General features: G+C 41.9%; 1 protein-coding gene across 3 annotated transcripts in view; it reads left to right on the top strand.

Annotated features, from left to right (window-relative positions):
* Nucleotides 1–819: 819 nt before the first annotated feature.
* The window catches only part of LOC135503985 (adenylate cyclase type 6-like), a 113576-nt gene continuing 90725 nt past the window's right edge, over nt 820–23670 (top strand). Inside the window, exons 1-3 of one of the 3 annotated variants that reach the window (XM_064922202.1) lie at nt 820–1020; nt 6607–6774; nt 9508–10453. In XM_064922202.1, the coding sequence (XP_064778274.1) occupies nt 9512–10453 (942 nt within the window). In that variant the 5' untranslated portion in view covers nt 820–1020; nt 6607–6774; nt 9508–9511. Of the gene's footprint in view, nt 1021–1325; nt 1413–6606; nt 6775–9507; nt 10454–23670 lie in introns of those variants that run through there. The other 2 variants (XM_064922203.1, XM_064922200.1) reach the window with 2 other exon arrangements.

The raw sequence follows: 23670 nt of genomic DNA on the forward strand, positions 1-23670 counted from the left end.
GTGTAAACAGGTCTGAAATCCTCATTAGACCCTAGACCGCATCTAAAATCATTAACAAATAGCATCATTGACTTATGGCATTCGACTTCATTGCTTAGTTGTCACACTAAAAATGGCACTCATATTTGAGTTGTCATTTGTTGGCCTATCAGTTCATGAGCATTGAAGAAGGCTACCTTCCTATGAGAGAGGTAAAAAGCCCGAGCGAGCGACAGTCAGAGAACCTAGTGGGAATGTAGCGAGCGCCAGATGTTGGGCGCGTTTGAGTGGTAAGGCAAAAACAACTGTTGGCGAAAGCCAAGTGAAGTCGTGTGAGGTGAATTTGCAACAGCCGAAAGTCAGACACTAATGTGGTTTTCCAACAGCAAGGCTCACATCAACATGGCAGTTTCCATTGTTTATAAAATCTTTGTTTATAATGTCAAAATAAACATATCTCCAACTCCCATATCACACTCACAAACTGAAATCATATGTGAGTTCCTTATACAATCAATTACTCAGAGACTAAAATATCACATGTGTTTGTATATAGGCTATCCACTGTATAGCTTACATTAAGTTGATTCCTGTTTCAGTCATATCTTTGATGACATACATGCGGGTCAAACAAAAACACCCTAATGATTGGTTTACAATAGAGTCTCCCCCAATGCAGGCTACATCTGCAGGATGAAGCTGGGGAAGTGCAACTGCAGATACTTGCAGTCGAAGCCGTCAAAACGTAATGACCTTTGATCATAGGATTTTTGGACGGTTCATGCAGTAGACATGTAGGCGCAAGTCAGACAACTGTTTAACATAATGCAACATTGAAAAGCGGTCACCGACTAGAATTGACAAAAGTGATCAGCTCGAACGCGCCCACTGTATGTACATTTGTAGCCAATCCCCTCGATTGTAGCCTAGACGTCGATAGATACACGTTTTCATCTGAACGAAAAGACAGCAACGTACCAAAACAGAGGGAGAAAGTCAGCTATATTGCGCGCTGTTCGTATATGGGTGTTAATCAATGTGGTAAGTACAATCTCTCCCGGGCTACTAGCCTTCTGGATAACTGTTTTACAGTCTACAACAACGCTACATTAACTTAACTAGTCGCTTATTATCACTGTAATTATAGAACACAGTAGTGTCACAAAAATGAAACAGAAGAGCCGAGGTTACAATGTTAACTTGGCCTCTTCAGCAGTGTAGCGGCAGCCTGTAGTTTCAAGGTGGCATGTTATGCAGGTATTTGCGCTGTTTTACATGTCACTATCGACGATGTTGCTAGTAGTAACAAGCCTATAGGCTATGTGTAGGCTTCATAAATGTGTTGATGCCCACCAAAGAAGGAGACATTCTGGTGCATATAGGCTATGCATTTACAATAAGGGACTTACCTAGAAGAAACCGGGTTAGGACATGTATGTATCCTTTTCTCTGATTGAAAAAAATAATAATCTTGAAGGAGCATTACAATAGTATGGCTTTGCTTATGGACTACTGTAGGCTATCTTTGCAGTGGGAAATTAGTGCAATGAAAGTATGCAAGTAGCCATACTACTTGTCCAACGGCGCGATCATGGAATCCCTGTCGTCGATTTCTCATAGAAGTTTGTCGAGAGATTTTAAATTATTACTCATGGCTTGAATTCTGGCGACAAAAGGTAAGAGTAGGGCTAGATAAGATCTGTCGGTGCAAGGAAATATAGACAACCCATTATAAATGAAACGTTTGAGAAGTAGGCGCATTGTTACTGTAGAAATGTCCCCATGGAAAGGCTATGGTTAACATGTACCGGTAGCTTCACACAAACAGTGCGTGCGATTATGCAATCCTTTTCTTCGGACGGTCTTCTTGCAACCAAATAGCCGAGGCTATGTACAGATATGTGTTTGCATGTAGGCCTATTTATCGCAAACATCCTGATTATGTGGTATTAGATCTGCATATAGATAATTGACATTCAAACTCAAGGTATATCCTATTAATTCTCTATATATTAATTTACAACGTTGACAACCGTTTTCCGGTTTCTAACGAGGTGGTTAGATTGGAAACAAGTGTTATTTTTGAAATGATATCTCAAGCGGATGCTCCTGTAAATGCATGCCTGCACTGTTCTGTTTGTTATGTAACCGCCCCATGCTGCTGTGTGCTCCTGCTGTCTGACTGACCGGCCCTGCTGGTACCAGAACCAGAGGTTGCTGGCTTGCCAGTCTGACCCACAGGGGCATTGAATAACCTTATAGCATAGATCAGATCAGGTGCCTTTGTCTACCTGACAATACCTAGATATAGTATTTGCATATCCAGCTAGGTGCGTTTTTTTATTTGCTCAGAGGAACCAGTGTGGCTCAGTTAGAGCATAACACTTGCAACACCAGGGTTTTGGGTTTGAGTCCCACAGGGGACCAGTATGAAAAATCTATCCACTCACAACTAACTATAAGTTGCTCTGGATAAGAGTGTCTGCTAAATGACTAAACTGGCAATTGTAAACTCAATGTTAAACTGTGTGAATATGTATCCTTAAACCTTTTAAACCACTTATTATAGGTGGAAATGTATGAATGATAAAATAAGTTTAAAAAAAAAAGCCTACATTTTGTTATACTTGAATATACTTAAGCAATAAGGTCCGAGGAGGTGTGATATATGGCCAATATACCACGGCTGGGCTGTTCTTATGCACGACGCAACGCGGAGTGCCTGGATACAGCCCTTAGCCGTGGTATATTGGCCATATATCACAACCCCCTCAGGTGCCTTATTGTTATTATAAACTGGTTACAAACGTAATTAGAACAGTAAAAAATAACTGTTTTTCATATCCGTGCTATACGATCTGATATACCACAGCTGTCAGTCAATCAGCATTCAGAGCTCAAACCACCCAGTTTATAATGTGTATATACCACACCCCCTCGGGCCTTATTGGTTAATTAAAGAATACACTAAATACACCATGGTGTTCTGTCTGATCCAGTAACTGCCTATGTTGTTTATTGGCAGAATGGCAGATTTGAACTACATTGATAACAAACTACAGAGCAGGACTCCTCGGGTTAGTTTCAAAGGTTTCTTTTGTGAAGCAACTTCTATCAATAGCTAGCTACTGCTCTTAATAAGGAACGCAGGCATGCCACCAGGCGCATGTACTGTAGAATATAATAAATACTTAATTGTCTATTTTGTGAGACGTAAATCTTCTGCCTTCTTCAACAACCCTCCACCCCAAAACACACATGCCTTCGCACACACATCGAGAAACACTGCATCTCTGTAGTCTTTTACCCCATGTTGTTGTTCTACAGATCCTCCCTGACTGTTCTTCTACAGATCCTCCCTGACTGTTGATGTTCTGCAGATCCTCCCTGACTGTTGTTGTTCTACAGATCCTCCCTGACTGTTGTTCTACAGATCCTCCCTGACTGTTGTTGTTGATATTCTACAGATCCTCCCTGACTGTTGTTGTTGATGTTCTGCAGATCCTCCCTGACTGTTGATATTCTACAGATCCTCCCTGACTGTTGATGTTCTACAGATCCTCCCTGACTGTTGATGTTCTACAGATCCTCCCTGACTGTTGTTGTTCTACAGATCCTCCCTGACTGTTGTTCTACAGATCCTCCCTGACTGTTGTTCTACAGATCCTCCCTGACTGTTGTTGTTGATATTCTACAGATCCTCCCTGACTGTTGTTGTTGATGTTCTGCAGATCCTCCCTGACTGTTGATGTTCTACAGATCCTCTCTGACTGTTGTTGTTGTTCTACAGATCCTCCCTGACTGTTGTTGTTGTTCTACAGATCCTCCCTGACTGTTGTTGATATTCTACAGATCCTCCCTGACTGTTGTTATTCTACAGATCCTCTCTGACTGTTGTTGTTCTACAGATACTCCCTGACTGTTGTTGTTGTTATTCTACAGAACCTCCCTGACTGTTGTTATTCTACAGATACTCCCTGACTGTTGTTGATATTCTACAGATCCTCCCTGACTGTTGTTATTCTACCTACCCTCATGTTCATATCCCTGACTGTTGTTATTCTACCTACCCTCATGTTCATATCCCTGACTATTGTTATTCTACCTACCCTCATGTTCATATCCCTGACTGTTGTTATTCTACGTACCCTCATGTTCATATCCCTGACTATTGTTATTCTACCTACCCTCATGTTCATATCCCTGACTGTTGCTATTCTACCTCCCCTCATGTTCATATCCCTGACTGTTGTTATTCTACCTACCCTCATGTTCATATCCCTGAGTGTTGTTATTCTACCTACCCTCATGTTCATATCCCTGACTGTTGTTATTCTACCTACCCTCATGTTCATATCCCTGACTGTTGCTGTTTTACAGCTAATTTCATGCTATTCTACACATTATGTCATGGGGTGGAGGGAAATGTTTACAGTTTTTAATATGATATCTGACTGAGACTGACTAGCAAATCAATTGGGGCCCCCAGGACAGTAATTAGATTATGATTACTAAGTTTAGATAGCTGGCTGCTAGACTGACTTACCAATCTAAAAAACGGTAGTGCTTCATGGGCTAATAGAGTCAGTGTTAGTAGCTAGGTTTCCATCCAATTGGCGACAGATTTTCATGCGAATATTCTCAAATCTGCATGAAAACAATATGTCCATTTTCTCACCAGAGATGTTTCCATCAAATTGACTTGTTGCTGATAAAAGGCTGTGTGTGATGGCGTGGTGCACATAAAAAACATGTTTTGGCGTACTAATTCCCATGTACTGAATAAAAAAAGTACAAGTTACATCGCATTTTCACCTCTACTGATGGTTTTCTCACAACAGAATGTTGTATTATATAGCAAGTGCACCCAGTCTGGTATTGCCACATGCTCTCTAGCCAACAGCACGCAGATACATACAGCATGATAGAGCACACGATTAGCCTACATGATCAGATTATTATTGACAAAAGAGTGTAGTCTTGTTATTTGTCAAATGGTACCCAAGCATCAATGATGATGTCACCAGCATCAGACCCTCGATATTTAGGAGTGCATCACCTTGCACTTTCACCGCCATGTGAAGTTCGACATAATTGATTTAATCTGTAGCATAATAAACTGCATGAAGAGTCGTGGTGGGAGAACCACACAACATGTCAGTACGTGACTCCAAGTTTACATCAATATGATGGTTATTTTATCAATATTTGCGCATAAAAGCGTTTCCACCGACCTTTCTGGCATAATTCATTTTCCAGACACAAAAAGATCCCATCTTGTCTATAGCGTATTGTGTTTTGTCGCCGTTTGGAAAGTTTACCGAAAATGTTTAGTTTTTTTGCCGACATGTACTTTACTCACCTCAAAATGTTGGATGGAAACCTGGGTAGGATTTGACATAACAGCAAAAACTGTTGATGCACAACCCCATTTTAGAATTTCAACTTATTTTACTGTATTTTACTATTCTAACTTGCAACAGTAAGTTAAAAAATAAACAAATAAACAAAAAACATGTTAAATTGATCCGAGGGGCTTCAGAAGGAGGGCCGTGGGGCGCCAGCTGCCCATTCCTGTTATATTCCAATGTCCTTGACATGTGCTGAATGCAGACATAAGTCAGCTTGACTGTGCCTGGGTGTGTCCCAAATGGCAGCCACTTCCCTACAATAGTGCAGCACTTTTGATCAGAGCCCTATGGGCCACAATCTAAAAGATTGCACTATATAGGGAATGGGGTCCCATATGGGACACGGGGAGTGAGTCATCAGGGCTAATGGGGGACAGGAAACATGCACAATTTAATCTGGAGTGGAGGGCTCTTCATCTCGTGTGTGTGTCTGTGTGTGTGTGTGTGTGTGTGTGTGTGTGCGTGTGTGTGTGTGTGTGTGTGTGTGTGTGTGTACATACTTACTGTGCGTGTGTGTGTTTCATCTGTGATGACTGCTAAATGCCCACTCATAGGGCCTTTGTTCTCTAATAGGGCAAACTCAACCCTGCCCTGATGTTACGGGGAGATTGATATAATATAACTACACTAACTCCACTGAAAGGATATGGATGGATGGAAAGCTAGTTTCCACAAATGTTATGGAAATCCAAACAGCACTAGAAGAAGTGTATTTGGAATGGAAGGGACCATATTGAATTCCAGTGATAGGCTTAGGGTGATTTATCTACATGGTTGATGTACAGTGCACTGAATAGCATGCTGATTAGCAGTCACACTTCAGTATCTGCAAACAGAAAGATTTGCATGTGAAGGCCCTCTCTCTGGGTGGGGGTGGAATGGGATCAGGTGGTGATGGAGAGGATGAATGACTATCAATTAACTTTGACAATATGGCTCATCTCTTTTATTGATTAGTGCAAATACACTGCTACACTTTGAGTTAGAGTTTGCTATTGGCTGGCTGCACACTCCTTCCATTTGCTAAAAAAACAGCTGATACCCAGAAAGATTTTCAGTTGTATAACACTGCATTAAGTTGCTCTTATAAGTTTAAGGTTCTTTTTTGTAATTACACGAGGAATAAGCTATACCTTAGTGTTCAGGGGTCCAGGTCAGGTGGCCTTCAGAGGCAGGAAGTGATGTAATGACACTTGTTTGTTTGTTTGTCTGTTAGTTAGATTGTTTGGCAAAGGTGCAGCTCCAAGCTCCAAGGCAGACAGACACACCACCTTTACAGGAAGGTAGACACACCTACCCCTGGCCAGTTTGATCCCGTTGTGTGTGCAAATGAGTGGCCTGGCTGAAGAGCGCAGCGTTGGTACACACCACAGAGCCCACACAGGTCAGTGGACTCTATACCTATAGGCCTAAAGTACATGTGAATGAAGATGCTAAGAAAGAACTGGATGATCAACAGACCACCCTGTCTGTCCCTAATGGTGTACTAATGACCACCCTGTCTGTCCCTAATGGTGTATTGATGACCACCCTGTCTGTCCCTAACAGTGTATTGATGACCACCCTGTCTGTCCCTAACAGTCTGTCCCTGTCTGTCCTTAATATTGATGACCACCCTGTCTGTCCCTAATGGTGTACTGATGACCACCCTGTCTGTCCCTAACAGTGTACTGATGACCACCCTGTCTGTCCCTAACAGTGTATTGATGACCACCCTGTCTGTCCCTAACAGTGTATTGATGACCACCCTGTCTGTCCTTAATGGGGGAATTGATGACCACCCTGTCTGTCCCTAATGGTGTACTAATGACCACCCTGTCTGTCCTTAATGGTGTATTGATGACCACCCTGTCTGTCCCTAACAGTGTATTGATGACCACCCTGTCTGTCCTTAATGGGGGAATTGATGACCACCCTGTCTGTCCCTAATGATGTATTGATGACCGCCCTGTCTGTCCCTAATGGTGTACTGATGACCACCCTGTCTGTCCCTAACAGTGTATTGATGACCACCCTGTCTGTCCTTAATGGGGGAATTGATGACCACCCTGTCTGTCCCTAATGATGTATTGATGACCGCCCTGTCTGTCCCTAATGGTGTACTGATGACCACCCTGTCTGTCCCTAACAGTGTATTGATGTCCACCCTGTCTGTCCCTGACGGTGTATTGATGACCACCCTGTCTGTCCCTAACAGTGTATTGATGACCGCCCTGTCTGTCCCTAACAGTGTATTGATGACCGCCCTGTCTGTCCCTAACAGTGTATTGATGACCACCCTGTCTGTCCCTAACAGTGTATTGATGACCGCCCTGTTTGTCCCTAACAGTGTATTGATGACCACCCTGTCTGTCCCTAACAGTGTATTGATGTCCACCCTGTCTGTCCCTAACAGTGTATTGATGACCGCCCTGTCTGTCCCTAACAGTGTATTGATGTCCACCCTGTCTGTCCCTAATGGTGTACTGATGACCACCCTGTCTGTCCCTAACAGTGTATTGATGTCCACCCTGTCTGTCCCTAACGGTGTATTGATGACCACCCTGTCTGTCCCTAGCGGTGTATTGATGACCGCCCTGTCTGTCCCTAACAGTGTATTGGTGACCACCCTGTCTGTCCCACCCTGTCTGTCCCTAATGATGTACTGATGACCACTCTGTCTGTCCCTAACAGTGTACTGATGACCACCCTGTCTGTCCCTAATGGTGTATTGATGACCACTAATGGTGTATTGATGACCACCCTGTCTGTCCCTATGACAGTGTATGGTGTATTGACCACCCTGTCTGTCCCTATTGATGACCACCCTGTCTGTCCTTAATGGGGGAATTGATGACCACCCTGTCTGTCCCTAATGATGTTGATGACCACCCTGTCTGTCCCTAACAGTGTATTGATGACCACCCTGTCTGTCCCTAACAGTGTATTGATGACCACCCTGTCTGTCCTGTCTGTCCCTAACAGTGTATTGATGTCCACCCTGTCTGTCCCCTAACCCTGTCTGTCCTTAATGGTGTATTGATGACCACCCTGTCTGTCCCTAACAGTGTATTGATGACCTGTCTGTCCCTGTGATGACCACCCTGTCTGTCCCTAATGATGTATTGATGACCACCCTGTCTGTCCCTAACAGTGTATTGATGACCACCCTGTCTGTCCTTAATGGGGGAATTGATGACCACCCTGTCTGTCCCTAATGATGTACTGATGACCACCCTGTCTGTCCCTAACAGTGTATTGATGACCACCCTGTCTGTCCTAACAGTGTATTGATGAATCTGTCCCTAACAGTGTATTGATGACCACCCTGTCTGTCCCTGACCACCCTGTCTGTCCCTAATGATGTATTGATGACCACCCTGTCTGTCCCTAACAGTGTATTGATGTCCGCCCTGTCTGTCCCTAACAGTGTATTGATGACCACCCTGTCTGTCCTTAATGGGGGAATTGATGACCACCCTGTCTGTCCCTAATGGTGTACTAATGACCACCCTGTCTGTCCTTAATGGTGTATTGATGACCACCCTGTCTGTCCCTAACAGTGTATTGATGACCACCCTGTCTGTCCTTAATGGGGGAATTGATGACCACCCTGTCTGTCCCTAATGATGTATTGATGACCACCCTGTCTGTCCCTAACAGTGTATTGATGACCGCCCTGTCTGTCCCTAACAGTGTATTGATGACCACCCTGTCTGTCCTTAATGGGGGAATTGATGACCACCCTGTCTGTCCCTAATGATGTATTGATGACCACCCTGTCTGTCCCTAACAGTGTATTGATGACCACCCTGTCTGTCCCTAACAGTGTATTGATGACCACCCTGTCTGTCCCTAACAGTGTATTGATGACCACCCTGTCTGTCCCTAACAGTGTATTGATGACCACCCTGTCTGTCCCTAACAGTGTATTGATGACCACCCTGTCTGTCCTTAATGGGGGAATTGATGACCACCCTGTCTGTCCCTAATGATGTATTGATGACCACCCTGTCTGTCCCTAACAGTGTATTGATGACCACCCTGTCTGTCCCTAACAGTGTATTGATGACTGCCCTATCTGTCCTTGTCTGCATATTGTTGACCTGCTAACCCTAATCTGTCTCTGTTGTCACAGTAGGATGTCGTGGGTCAGAGGCTTCTTCGTAGCCAGAGTGGACGAGCGAAAGACTGCGTGGGGGGAGCGCAATGGCAGCAAGTCCAACAAGCGGAAGGACTGTGGCTCAGGGTCGTCTCTCTGCAACCCCCGCTACATGAGCTGCCTGCAGGAAGCTGAGAACCTGGATCCACCACCTCACAACCCCCAGCACTACCACTGTGGTGGAGGGGGCGCGGGGCCCAGTGGAGGAGGTAACTTTGGAATGCGCTGTGTCTGGCAGGAGGACCACTATGGGAAACGGACCGGGGCTGCAGGAGACCTGGGGTTAAAGGCTGTGGATCTGGGGTTCGACGACGGAGACCTGAGAGGGAGGATAGGTCCAGGGGGCGTGGGTTTGGGGGAAGGAACAGGGGAGGACGGAGGAACATGTAAAGCCTTGACAGCCGCTGAGTGCTGGATGTGTGTGGTACGGGTGTTCCAGTCCAAGAAGTTCACCTCAGCCAAACTAGAACGTCTGTACCAGCGCTACTTCTTCAGGCTCAACCAGAGCTCTCTGACTATGCTGATGGGTGTCCTTGTCATAGTCTGCGGCGTCATGCTAGCCTTCCACTGTGTCCACGCTCCGCCCAACGTGGCCTACGCCTCGGTGCTCTCCGTGGCCATGGCCCTCTTCCTGTCCATGATGGTGGTGTGCAACAGGAACAGCTTCCACCAGGACTACATGTGGATCGTCAGCTACCTGGTGATCGGGGTGCTACTAGTGGTCCAGGTGTTTGGGGTGTTGATGGTTGCCCCCCGGAGCGCCTCTGAGGGGATCTGGTGGTCCGTGTTCTTTGTGTACATTATCTATACACTGCTGCCGGTGAGGATGAGAGCTGCAGTGCTGAGTGGAGGGGTACTGTCTACCATACACCTCATCACCGCATGGCAACTCAACCAGGATGATGTCTTCCTATGGAAACAGGTAGGACTCTACTGTCAACATGATATGGTACCATACAACGCTGTTGGAAACGGGTAGGATGATACTTTTCAATACAATGTAATTTGTCTAATCTGCTGGTGGCCGTCTTGATAGACAGTCTTTTTATTGTCTCCCATGTGGAAAATCACTAGCTATTTGCGCACTTGCAGTAAAGTGTTGACGTTACATGGCTTTACACTATATTCAGTGCAGTTTAAGGATGTTTAGTTGAGCAGTGTCCGTATCATTTTGATTAATCGTCTTTGTCTGTGCATTGGTTGGAAATCATTGTTATTGAGAATAGCTTCTTGTAGACCAGCTCATGTCTCTCACACTTTAGTAATTGTGTAAAAATCCATCTTCTTTCACTTACAATACGCATTCGCCCTTTAGCATGCGCTCTTCGTCATCCGAATTCTTGTTAAATAGAGTGTAGCTAATGTTGTGTCTTTGGCTATGCCGGATTAAGTGATATAACATGCTATTCTATAAAATCCTTTCTCCATAATTAATATTACCTGATTGAGCTAATCATGTAAATGTAATTAACTAGAGAGTCGGAGCACCACAAAATAATGTTTATAGAGCTGTTATCAACTGAATAAACTCTTAAAGACCTAGTAATATTTTACATCAATAGCAGTCAATATTAATCGTCACCTTAATTCAGTCTCATCTAAAAGTTGTAAATTCTTGTTAGCCAGGGTTTGTGAAGATAACCAAGTTGAATCAGCAATACAAAATTGGGTTTCATTATTTATTTACTAAATACCTAACTAATCACACAGAATTACATATACACAGAATTAGTCATACCTTGATTACAAATTACGTCATAAAGGAAAACGTCCCTAGCGTGCGGAACAGATATGACAGTTGGTTACACAAAAGAAAAGGGCTGGGTTTGAGTGAAAGAGCGGGAAGACTGAGAGACAAAGGGAGAAGCTGTGCTATCGTAAATACAGTATTTTATGCATTCTAAATTACCGCCCATTTGGAAAAGGAAAATGCAATAAATATTTACTCTGAGCTGCGCTTCGGTCGGTGGTAGATGGAAGGCCGTGTTGCCAAACCGAGTCCTTTGTCCTTTGAAGAATGTCTCTGGTGGTCAAATGGATACGTTGTAGTAACGTCGTTGTTGATAGACGGGATACTCTGTCTGTTCCTTCCTAACCCTCGTTTGCAGCTGCTGTTGCTAACTCAACGGCTAAGAGGTATCACTTCTGTAGTGAATAAGAGTTCAAAGTTCATACCATTTGCAACCAAAGCTCACGCTGAGGTTGGCTTAGTTCTGTAGTTATTATCTGAACCATTCTGACATCGGACCATCGTCCTCACATCCTCGGAACAGGAGGTTATATTGTCATCAAGGCTTTATATAGGAAGGGAGAGGAGGGCATGTTTGAAAAGTTTTATAACCCATGTCTCTTCACAGGGGCGGGCCACTGATTGAGCAGAGCCCTAACCTTATGAAAACCCAAATCTCTCATTTGGAAGCTAAAATTACATTTAATCTCTTCACCAATAATTTTATATTCAAACATTTAAATTGAACAACAGTTCCATGTGAATCTCATAACTATAATGTGCAGACTTTCCACTGTAGAGTTTATGTCATCTTATCATTGATGAGAATGTCTCAGATGACAACCGAACTGACATCATATTCATTAAGTACCACCGCATATGTTCAATTGGTCAGGTTACCAGAATATAGTTCATTTCCCCCACCTTCTGATGTTCCCAGAATCTCAAATTTCACATCAGTATGGTAGAGAGAGGAAAAAGGGGGGAAGAGGTATTTATGACTGTCATAAACCTACCCCCAGGCCAACGTCATGACACTAACCTTCAATGAACATTTCAGGAAAACACTTTTGGCATGAGAAGAAAGTGACATAATTGCCTCCCTTCCATTTCCACTGTCCACCTTTTCCTTCTCAGCCAGGGCTTCCTATTATCTTTTTACAATCAGGCAATATCCCTTATCTAGCCATGACTATCCATTATCTATCCATTATTATGCATTATCAGCCATGACTAGCTATTATCTAAACATTATTATGCATTATCTAGCCATGTCTATCTGTTATCCATACATTGTTATGCATTATCTGACCATGACAGTCCATTATCCATACGCTATTATCCATTATCTAGCCTGGATGTGCATTATCTATACATTATAATGCATTATCTAGCCATGACTATCTATTATCTAGCCATGATTATCTAGCCATGACTATCTATTATCTAGCCATGGCTATCTATTATCTAGTCATGATTATCCATTATCTATACATTATTATCCATTATCTAGCCATGACTATCCATTATCTATACATTGTTATCTATTATCTAGTCATGACTATCTATTATCTAGCCATGACTATCTATTATCTAGCCATGACTCTCTATTATCTAGCCATGACTATCCATTATCTATACATTATTATGCATTATCTAGCCATGGCTATCCATTATGTCCATTGTCTATACATGCATATCCATCATCTATCCATTATTTATACACTGTTATTCATTATCTAGCCATGACTATCCATTATCTATCTGTTGTCTATACACAGCAATCCATTATCTGCCCATTATCCATACATGCATATTCATCATTTATTCATGATCTATTCATGACTATCCGTTATCTACTTATTAGTTATACATGACTGTCCCTTATCTATACATTATCAGTACATGATCGTCCATTGGCTATCCATGACTATCCATTATCTAACCGTGGCTACCCATTATCTATGCACGACAATTCATTATCTAACAATGGCTATCAATTATCTAACTATGACTATACATTATCTAACTACGACTATCCCTTACTTGTGCACAACGATCCATTATCTATCCATTACATATCCATTATATATACACAGCTATTCAATATCATGATGTGACTATCCCTTGTCTATACTTGACAATGCATTATCTGGCCATTATCCACACATAAGTATCCATTATCTATTCATTATCTAACCATGTATATCCACCATCTATACATTAGCCATATATGACCACACATTGTCTATCCATTATCTAACCATGACTATCCATTATATATGCACGACTATACGTTATGTTCATTATCTATACGTGGTTATCCATTATCTATCCATCATCTAGCCGTTATCTGTACATGGCTATGCATGAAAATCCATTATCTATCCATTACCAATACATGATTGTCCATTAGCTACCCATGAATATCCATTATATATCCATTATCCACCCATGACTATCTATTATCTATACACTGCTATCCATTATCTGTACACCGCTATCCCTTATGGTACTTCAACACCTGCATTGCTTGCTGTTTGGGGTTTTAGGCTGGGTTTCTGTACAGCACTTTGAGATATCAGCTGATGTACGAAGGGCTATATAAATAGATTTGATTTGATATATCCATGACTATCCATTATCTATGCACGACTGTCCGTTGTCTATACATTACTGACCATTATCTATTCATTATCTATAGATGGATATCCATGATCTAGCATCGCTATCCATCATCTATCCATGATCTGTACATGGGTATCCATAATCTCTACATAATATCCATTATCTAGCCATGACGCCATTATCTATACATGACTATCCATTATGTATACATGCCTATCCATTATCTATATGTGACTATCCATTATCTATCCACGACTATCTATGGCCTGAAACAACCTAATTTTCCTCCTCAGCATCAATATAATATAGGGCAAACTCTGTACAGACTCAATCACACACACAACTCTGTACAGACTCAATCACACACACACACACACACACACACACACACACACACACACACACACACACACACACACACACACACACACACACACACACACACACACACACACACACACACACACACACACACACACCTCCCCTCCACTGTTCTCCCATGGTGTGGTGTCAAAGGTGCCTTGCTAAAAGTAGATAGTACCGAAAATTGTTGGCCGCCTTAAAATGAGATTTTTAATGAGGCTATGTGTGTGTGTGTTTTCGTCTTTAGGGCGACGATCGTCAGCTCTGTTGGGGTTTGTAGAAGGTCATCTGGGTTGAATGAGCCTCTTTAGCAGTATTATGCAGGAATATCATGATAATATAATTCAGTATCATTTATATTCAAGCCTCAATTCACTGAGACAAGGATGCCATTGTGGTTTTGTGTAAGAGGTGGGGGAATATTTTGGGGATGGGGTGTGGGGTTCTGGTAGGCCAATGGACTTGACAAAGGAACAGAACTGAATATCCATTGCTTGAAAATAGATGAAGCTAAAGAAAAGGAAAAAATATGGGTCATAATTAATAATAGATTTATGAATTATTTTCTTGTTGTAAATAATTATTGCGTATGAACTGCCTATAAACATTGTTACATTTTTTGTTAAACTTTACTTACCAATGTTGATAAATACATTTTGTAAAATGGTTTGCATTTAGTTCCTTAACAGTCTACAAGGAGTCCCTCCAATAAAGTGTTACTGACAAGTAGCCACTAGCAGTAGCCTCTGATGTACACAGTCTGTCAAAACATATTGATTACATTTTGGCATTATTACGTACATTATTACATACAGTATGGCACCATTACATTATGGCAGGATTACATTATGGCAGTATTACATTATTATATTATGGCAGTATTACATTATTACATTATGGCAGGATTACATTATTACATTATGGCAGTATTACATTATGGCATTATTACATTATGGCATTATTACATTATATCAGTATTTCATTATTACATTATGTCAGTATTACATTATGGCAGTATTACATTATTACATTATGGCAGTATTACATTATTACATTATGTCAGTATTACATTATGGCATTATTACATTATGGCAGTATTACATTATTACATACAGTATGGCACCATTACATTATGACATTATTACATTATTACATATGGCAGTATTACATTATGGCATTACAATATGGCATTATTACATTGTGGCAGTATTACATTATGGCATTATTACATTATGAATGTATGGCACCATCACATTATGGCATTATTACATTATGGCAGTATTACATTATGGCAGTATTACATTATGGCAATATTACATTATGGCATTATTACATTATGATAATATTACATTATGGCATTATTACATTATGACAATATTACATTATGGCATTATTACATTATTACATTATGACAGTATTACATTATGGCATTATTACATTATGGCAGTATGGCACCATCACATTATGACAGCATTACATTATGGCAGTATTACATTATGACATTATTACATTATGACAGTATGGCACCATTACATTATGGCATTATTACATTATGGCAGTATTACATTATGACATTATTACATTATGGCAGTATTACATTATGACAGTATGGCACCATTACATTATGGCATTATTACATTATGGCATTATTACATTACGGCACTATTACATTATGGAATTGACTGTCATTATCACATCTTTACATTGTGTCATTATTACATCATGGCATTATTACATTAAGACTATTACATTATGGCATCATTTGATACATTGTTACATACATTATGACATTATTTCATTATGACATTTTTACATTATGGTATTATCACATTATTACATTATGGTATTATCACATTATGGCATTATCACATTATTACATTATGACATTGTTACATTATGGTATTATCACATTATAACATGATGGTATTATCACATTTAGGCATTATTACATTATGGCATTATTACTTTATGACATTATTACATACATTGGGCAGCAGTCTAAGGCACTGCATATCAATGCTAATGGCGTCACTACAGACCCTGGTTCGATTCCAGGCCGTATCACAACCGGCCATGATTAGGAGTCCCATGGGGATGGACTTGCCTAGTTAAATAAAGGTAAAATAAACAAATAAAATTACATCCATTATGGCATTATTACATTGTCATTATCACATTATGGCATTATCACATTGTGACAGTATTACATTATAGCATTATCATATGGTCACATATGGCATTATCACATATGGCATTATCACATTATGGCGTTATACCGTTGTTTGTTATTGAAATGTCCATTAGATGAGAAACATTTTTAAAAGCAGCTGTCGCTCTCCACAAGTGCCTATGGGGCTAGGGGCTAGGCTAGGAGTTGATTTAGGATTGAGGGGTGTCTGTGGGCTCGGTGGTTGGCTGTGTGAGTCTCGCTGCTCGGTTGGTGTTGGCAGTTGGCACCCTTCATTACAGAAAGGACAGAGGATCCGTCCCTAATGGCACCCTAATACCCATCTAGTGCACTACTTTTGACCAAAGCCCCATGCGTCCTGTTGTAAAGTAGTGCACTACATAGGAAATAGAGTGCCATTTGGGATGTAACCAGAGAAGGGTGGCCTGGTGTGGTGATAATGGCCTCCTGATAAACTGTTAACAAGCCTGGGTTTTTAGAGGCTGGACTGACAGGCCATCCGTGGGTGTTAAACAGGCCTGGGGGAATGTACTGGCAAGGACAGGGTGTCTGAGTCCCAAATGGCATGCTATTCCCGATATAGTGCACTCATTTTGACCAGAGCCCTTGCCTGGTCAACAGTAGTACACTACATAGGAATTAGGGTGCTATTGGGCCACAAAGACAGGGTCTCTCTTTCTCAATATATTCATCCATCCCATTCCATCTTATCCATCAGAATAAGTTCTAGTCCCATGAGCAATTAATGACAGGACCTGAGCCCTAGGGAAGGGAGAGAGAGAGCTGCTTCCACTAGTTCTCCGACATGCTTGAGTTACAGGACACCTTTTAGCTACATACTAATATATTACAGGAAATGATAGTATTCTCTTTGATTCAGTGGTGAATGATAGTATTCTCTTTGATTCAGTGGTGAATGAGAGTATTCTCTTTGATTCAGTGAGTAATGATAGTATTCTCTTAGATTCAGTGGTGAATGATGTTATTCTCTTTGATTCAGTGGGGAATGATAGTATTCTCTTTGATTCAGTGGTGAATGATAGTATTCTCTTTGATTCAGTGGTGAATGATAGTATTCTCTTTGATTCAGTGGTGAATGATAGTATTCTCTTTGATTCAGTGGGGAATGAGAGTATTCTCTTTGATTCAGTGAGTATTGATAGTATTCTCTTAGATTCAGTGGTGAATGATATTAATCTCTTTGATTCAGTGGGGAATGATAGTATTCTCTTTGATTCAGTGGTGAATGATAGTATTCTCTTTGATTCAGTGGGGAATGATAGTATTCTCTTTGATTCAGTGGTGAATGATAGTATTCTCTTTGATTCAGTGGTGAATGATAGTATTCTCTTTGATTCAGTGGTGAATGATAGTATTCTCTTTGATTCAGTGGTGAATGATAGTATTCTCTTTGATTCAGTGGTGAATGATAGTATTCTCTTTGATTCAGTGGGGAATGATAGTATTCTCTTTGATTCAGTGAGTAATGATAGTATTCTCTTTGATTCAGTGGTGAATGATAGTATTCTCTTTGATTCAGTGGTGAATGATAGTATTCTCTTTGATTCAGTGGTGAATGATAGTATTCTCTTTGATTCAGTGGTGAATGATAGTATTCTCTTTGATTCAGTGGTGAATGATAGTATTCTCTTTGATTCAGTGGGGAATGATAGTATTCTCTTTGATTCAGTGGTGAATGATAGTATTCTCTTTGATTCAGTGGTGAATGATAGTATTCTCTTTGATTCAGTGAGTAATGATAGTATTCTCTTTGATTCAGTGGTGAATGATAGTATTCTCTTTGATTCAGTGGTGAATGATAGTATTCTCTTTGATTCAGTGGTGAATGATAGTATTCTCTTTGATTCAGTGGTGAATGATAGTATTCTCTTTGATTCAGTGGGGAATGATAGTAGTGTGCACAAGTTTCCTCCAAGGGTGGACAACATCTGCCTGTCAGTCTTTCTGTATTGGCCACCAGTAGGGCTGCACATGTTGGGGAATATTCAGAGGTGGAAACTTTCCGTGGGAATTAACGGAAATATATGCAAATGAATATTAACACCATTTAAATGTAGATGTTTTTTTGCATTGGATATGTTTACCATATCATATGGAGACAGAAACATAAACATTTTAACTTATCATAAGTAGACATAATTACAAATGATTAAATCCTTCCAATAGAAAAAAAAACTATTTAGTTACGAATTGAACTTTAATTAAATGAGTTGACTCTTCGCATGGGATAATTTCACTGAACAACAAAAGAAAGGGAATATTGAATCCCCAATGATCCATCGCATTTCCCAAAAGCGTTTTCAACATACATCTGGAAAATGAAGCTTTGGTTGTCTTCCTCTCAGCCTTCCATGTCTTCTCCATGGACCTCCTCAATGTCCACCTCTTGAAAATCAGACTCTGAGGCCTCATCTTCACTGTCACTTTCCAAACTGGTTGGGGATGGATCGTTGTCAGGTTCAAAAAGCCTCAAATTTGCCCACACATTTTTCAACCCTTGTATTGGTCAGCCTGTTGCGTGCTTTGATGTGTGTGTTCCCAAACAAGGACCAGTTGCGCTCTGAGTCGGGTGATGTTGGTGGGATTTGAAGGATGATGGAGGCAACAGGGAAAGAGCCTCAGATCCACAAAGTCCCTTCCACCAGGTGGCTGATGAGATATATTGGCACGACTGCCACATTGTATCTCCATCCCAAAGCCCTTGCTTGGAAGTGTACTTCGCCAGACTGCCAAGAACCTTGCCCTCATCCAGGCCAAGGTGGCGAGACCCAGTAGTGATGACACCATATGCCTTGTTGATCTCTGCACCAGACAGGATGCTCTTGCCAGCATACTTGGGGTCCAACATGTACTCTGCGTCTTCTATGGGCTTCAGGCAGAATTCTTCACGCTTTTTGTTGTATTTCAAAACTGCAGTTTCCTCTGCTTGGAGCAACAGTGAAGTTGGCAGGGCAGTTTGGATTTCTTCTCTTACATCTGCAAGCAGAGTCTGAACATCAGACAGGATGGCATTGTCTCCCTCAATCTTTGCAATGGCTACTGCTATAGGTTTTAGGAGTTTCAGGTTGCTTACCCCTCTCTCCCAAAATACATCATCCAGGAGGATCCTGTTGATGGGGCTGTCCATATCGGCAGACTGTGATATGGCCATTTCTTGGAGAGACTCCTTCCCCTACAGGAGACTGTCAAACATGATGACAACACCACCCTAACAGGTGTTGCTGGGCAGCTTCAATGTGGTGCTCTTATTCTTCTCACTTTGCTTGGTGAGGTAGATTGCTGTTATAACTTGATGACTCTTCACATACCTAACCATTTCCTTGGCTCTCTTGTAGAGTGTATCCATTGTTTTCAGTGCCATTATGTCCTTGTGGACCAGATTCAATGCATGAGCAGCACAGCCAATGGGTGTGATGTGAGGGTAAGACTCCTCCACTTTAGACCAAGCAGCCTTCATGTTCGCAGCATTGTCTGTCACCAGTGCAAACACCTGCTGTGGTCCAAGGTCATTGATGCAATGTTGAGACCGGTGTGTCTGTTGTCCCTTGTGTCTGTGCTCTTGTAGAATACTGGTTGAGGGGTGGAGTTGATGTAGTTCATTATTTCTTGCCCACGAACATTCGACCACCCATTAGAGATGATTGCAATACAGTCTGCTTTCTCTATGATTTGCTTGACCTTCACTTGAACTCTGTTGAACTCTGGATCCAGCAAATGAGTAGATGTCTGGTTGGAGGTGTGTATGCTGGGCGGAGAACATTCAGAAATCTCTTCCTATACACATTGCCTGTGAGCATCAGAGGGGAACCAGTTGCATACACAGCTCGAGCAAGACATTCATCAGCATCTCTGACTACGTTCTTCCATTGAGTCAAAAAACCTTCTGATTCCAGGAGGACCATGAGCTGTTGCTATCAATAAGGTGTCTGATTCATCATTTTCACCTCGATTAGAAGTAGAGGGACTTTTGTCAGAGGTTGCTGGTTGTGAGCGCTGAGGGAACTTTATGCTCTTGGTCAGATGATTCTGCATTTTTGTTGCATTCTTCACATATGATTTGGCACAGTATTTGCAAATGTACACCGCTTTTCATTCTACATTAGATGCAGTGAAACATCTCCACACATCAGATAGTTCCCGTGGCATTTTCCTGTAAAGATTAGAATAGAAATATATATATATATTTCAATATTTCAATTATATTATATATATATATATATGAAGAAAAAAAAATCTAATTCCATGTACAGATAAATAGTTAAGCAGTTAGATTAAACAACTCCTTTGTAAGATAAATGTTTTAGAATGATACATGTATATAAACAGGTGAATTATCACTCCTCAGTTAGCAGGCTCAAGCAAGCTAAAACCCACATGGTAACTAGTAGAAATTGTTAACAAGTTAGAAATGATTTAAACACACTTTGCTGTTGGCGACTATTTACTAGTTAACAAAAAATCCTGTATGTCTTATAAAATATATTCACACCACCCAGTATTGTAATCAAAACTTACCAGAAAGCATGTAGTCCTTGGCTCAGACAGTGAAGTAGTGTGGGCTCAATAGCATCTCATTAGTGTGCAAGATCTTGAGAATCAGCTGTACATGTGAGTGCACTGCACATGTGATGGAAGAATGCACTGTGCATGCAGAGGGTTGCAATGCCATTGAATTGAGAATAGTTTAACCAAAATATGCCACAGGACCTAGAATTGCCCTACGTGTATCCCACAAAAAAAAGGTTCACTGTTATAAGCTAACTTTTTTTGATGAATTTAAGCAAAATTCCCAAAATTCCCGGGCTTAACTTCCATGGAAAGTTTCCGACCCTTTGCAACCCTGGCCAACAGTGAGTTTGAATGAACTGTAGAGCCCCATTCACTTTAGCCAGCCTAGATGGATGGATGGAGGGAGAGAGACAGAGAGGCTCTCTTTCTCTTGCCCTCACTCTCTCTCGCCCTCGCCCTCTCTCTTGCTCTTTGCTCTCTCTCTCTGTCTCTTTCTCTGTCTCTCTCTCTCTGTTTCTCTCTCTGTTTCTCTCTCTCTCTCTCTCTGTGTGTTTCTCTATCTCTTTGTCTCTTTTTTTCTCTCTCTCTATTTCTCTCTCTCTCTGTCTCTCTCTATTTCTCTCTGTCTCTCTCTCTATTTCTCTCTCTATTTCTCTCTGTCTCTCTCTCTCTTTCTCTCTTATGTCTTTCTGTCTGTCTGTCTGTCTGTCTGTCTGTCTGTCTGTCTGTCTGTCTGTCTGTCTGTCTGTCTCTCTCTCTCTCTCTCTCTCTCTCTCTCTCTCTCTATTTCTCTCTCTTTATGTATTTCTGTTTCTCTCTCTCTCTGTCTCTCTCTCTCTTTCTGTCTCTCTCTGTTTCTCAATTCAATTCAATTTGCTTTATTGACATGACATTACAATAACAATGTACATATTGCCAAAGCCCATTTTGGATATTTACAATATAAAAAATCTAAATGAGAATCAAAATGGTCAACGGGACAACAGTAACAACAATAACCAAGGGTCAAAATAACCATACATTCAACAATAACAATAAGCATACATTAGAGGACATGTGCAGGTTGATTGGTCTGTCAGACACTGTCCCTCAACATATGGCAGGCAGCAATGTAGTGCGCTGCCAACCCACAGCTCTCTGCGTCCTCCCCCAACAGGACAGGTGGCCTACTCTCAGAGGTCTTTGAAACCTTGAATAAGGGTTTCAAATTTGGGCAAATGACACTATCTAATTGTTTTATATTTTTAACATTTTGTCAGGAAAGGCAGCTCCGTCTCAGGTTCTGCTGTTGTGCAGGGGTTGCACAGCCTTTCCTCTACAGGGAGCCAGGTTCTGCTGTTGTGCAGTGGTTGTACAGCCTTTTCTCTACAGGGAGCCAGGTTCTGCTGTTGTGCAGTGGTTGTACAGCCTTTCCTCTACAGGGAGACAGGTTCTGCTGTTGTGCAGTGGTTACACAGCCTTTCCTCTACAGGGAGACAGGTTCTGTGGTTACACAGCCTTTCCTCTACAGGGAGACAGGTTCTGCTGTTGTGCAGTGGTTGCACAGCCTTTCCTCTACAGGGAGCCAGGTTCTGCTGTTGTGCATTGGTTACACAGCCTTTCCTCTACAGGGAGACAGGTTCTGCTGTTGTGCAGTGGTTACACAGCCTTTCCTCTACAGGGAGACAGGTTCTGCTGTTGTGCAGTGGTTGCACAGCCTTTCCTCTACAGGGAGCCAGGTTCTGCTGTTGTGCAGTGGTTGCACAGCCTTTCCTCTACAGGGAGACAGGTTCTGCTGTTGTGCAGTGGTTGCACAGCCTTTCCTCTACAGGGAGCCAGGTTCTGCTGTTGTGCAGTGGTTGCACAGCCTTTCCTCTACAGGGAGACAGGTTCTGCTGTTGTGCAGTGGTTGCACAGCCTTTCCTCTACAGGGAGACAGGTTCTGCTGTTGTGCAGTGGTTGCACAGCCTTTCCTCTACAGGGAGACAGGTTCTGCTGTTGTGCAGTGGTTGCACAGCCTTTCCTCTACAGGGAGACAGGTTCTGCTGTTGTGCAGTGGTTGCACAGCCTTTCCTCTACAGGGAGCCAGGTTCTGCTGTTGTGCAGTGGTTGCACAGCCTTTCCTCTACAGGGAGACAGGTTCTGCTGTTGTGCAGTGGTTGCACAGCCTTTCCTCTACAGGGAGACAGGTTCTGCTGTTGTGCAGTGGTTGCACAGCCTTTCCTCTACAGGGAGACAGGTTCTGCTGTTGTGCAGTGGTTGCACAGCCTTTCCTCTACAGGGAGACAGGTTCTGCTGTTGTGCAGTGGTTGCACAGCCTTTCCTCTACAGGGAGCCAGGGTTTCCTCTGTCTAACCTTCTCAATGGCAAGGCTGTGCTCACTGAGCCTGTACATTGTCAAGGTTTTTTCTAGGGTTTTGATCAGTAACCTTGGTCAAATATTTAGCCACAGTGTACTGTCGATTTAGGGCCAGATAGCACTGCATTTTGCTTTGTGTTTGTGCTTGTGTTTCCCAATAAGCAATATAGTTTTGTTTTGATTGTGTTGTAATTTGGTTTATCCTGATTGATTGGATGTTCTGGTCTTGAGGCTTCAGTGTGTTAATAGAACAGGTTTGTGAACTCAGCCCCAGGACCAGCTGGATGAGGGGACTCTTTTCTTTGCTCAGCTCTTGGCATTGCAGGGCTTGGTAATGATATGAGAGGGTCACTGTATTTTAGA

The sequence above is a fragment of the Oncorhynchus masou genome, chromosome 18 (assembly GCF_036934945.1).
Source record: "Oncorhynchus masou masou isolate Uvic2021 chromosome 18, UVic_Omas_1.1, whole genome shotgun sequence".
Lineage (NCBI taxonomy): Eukaryota > Metazoa > Chordata > Actinopteri > Salmoniformes > Salmonidae > Oncorhynchus > Oncorhynchus masou.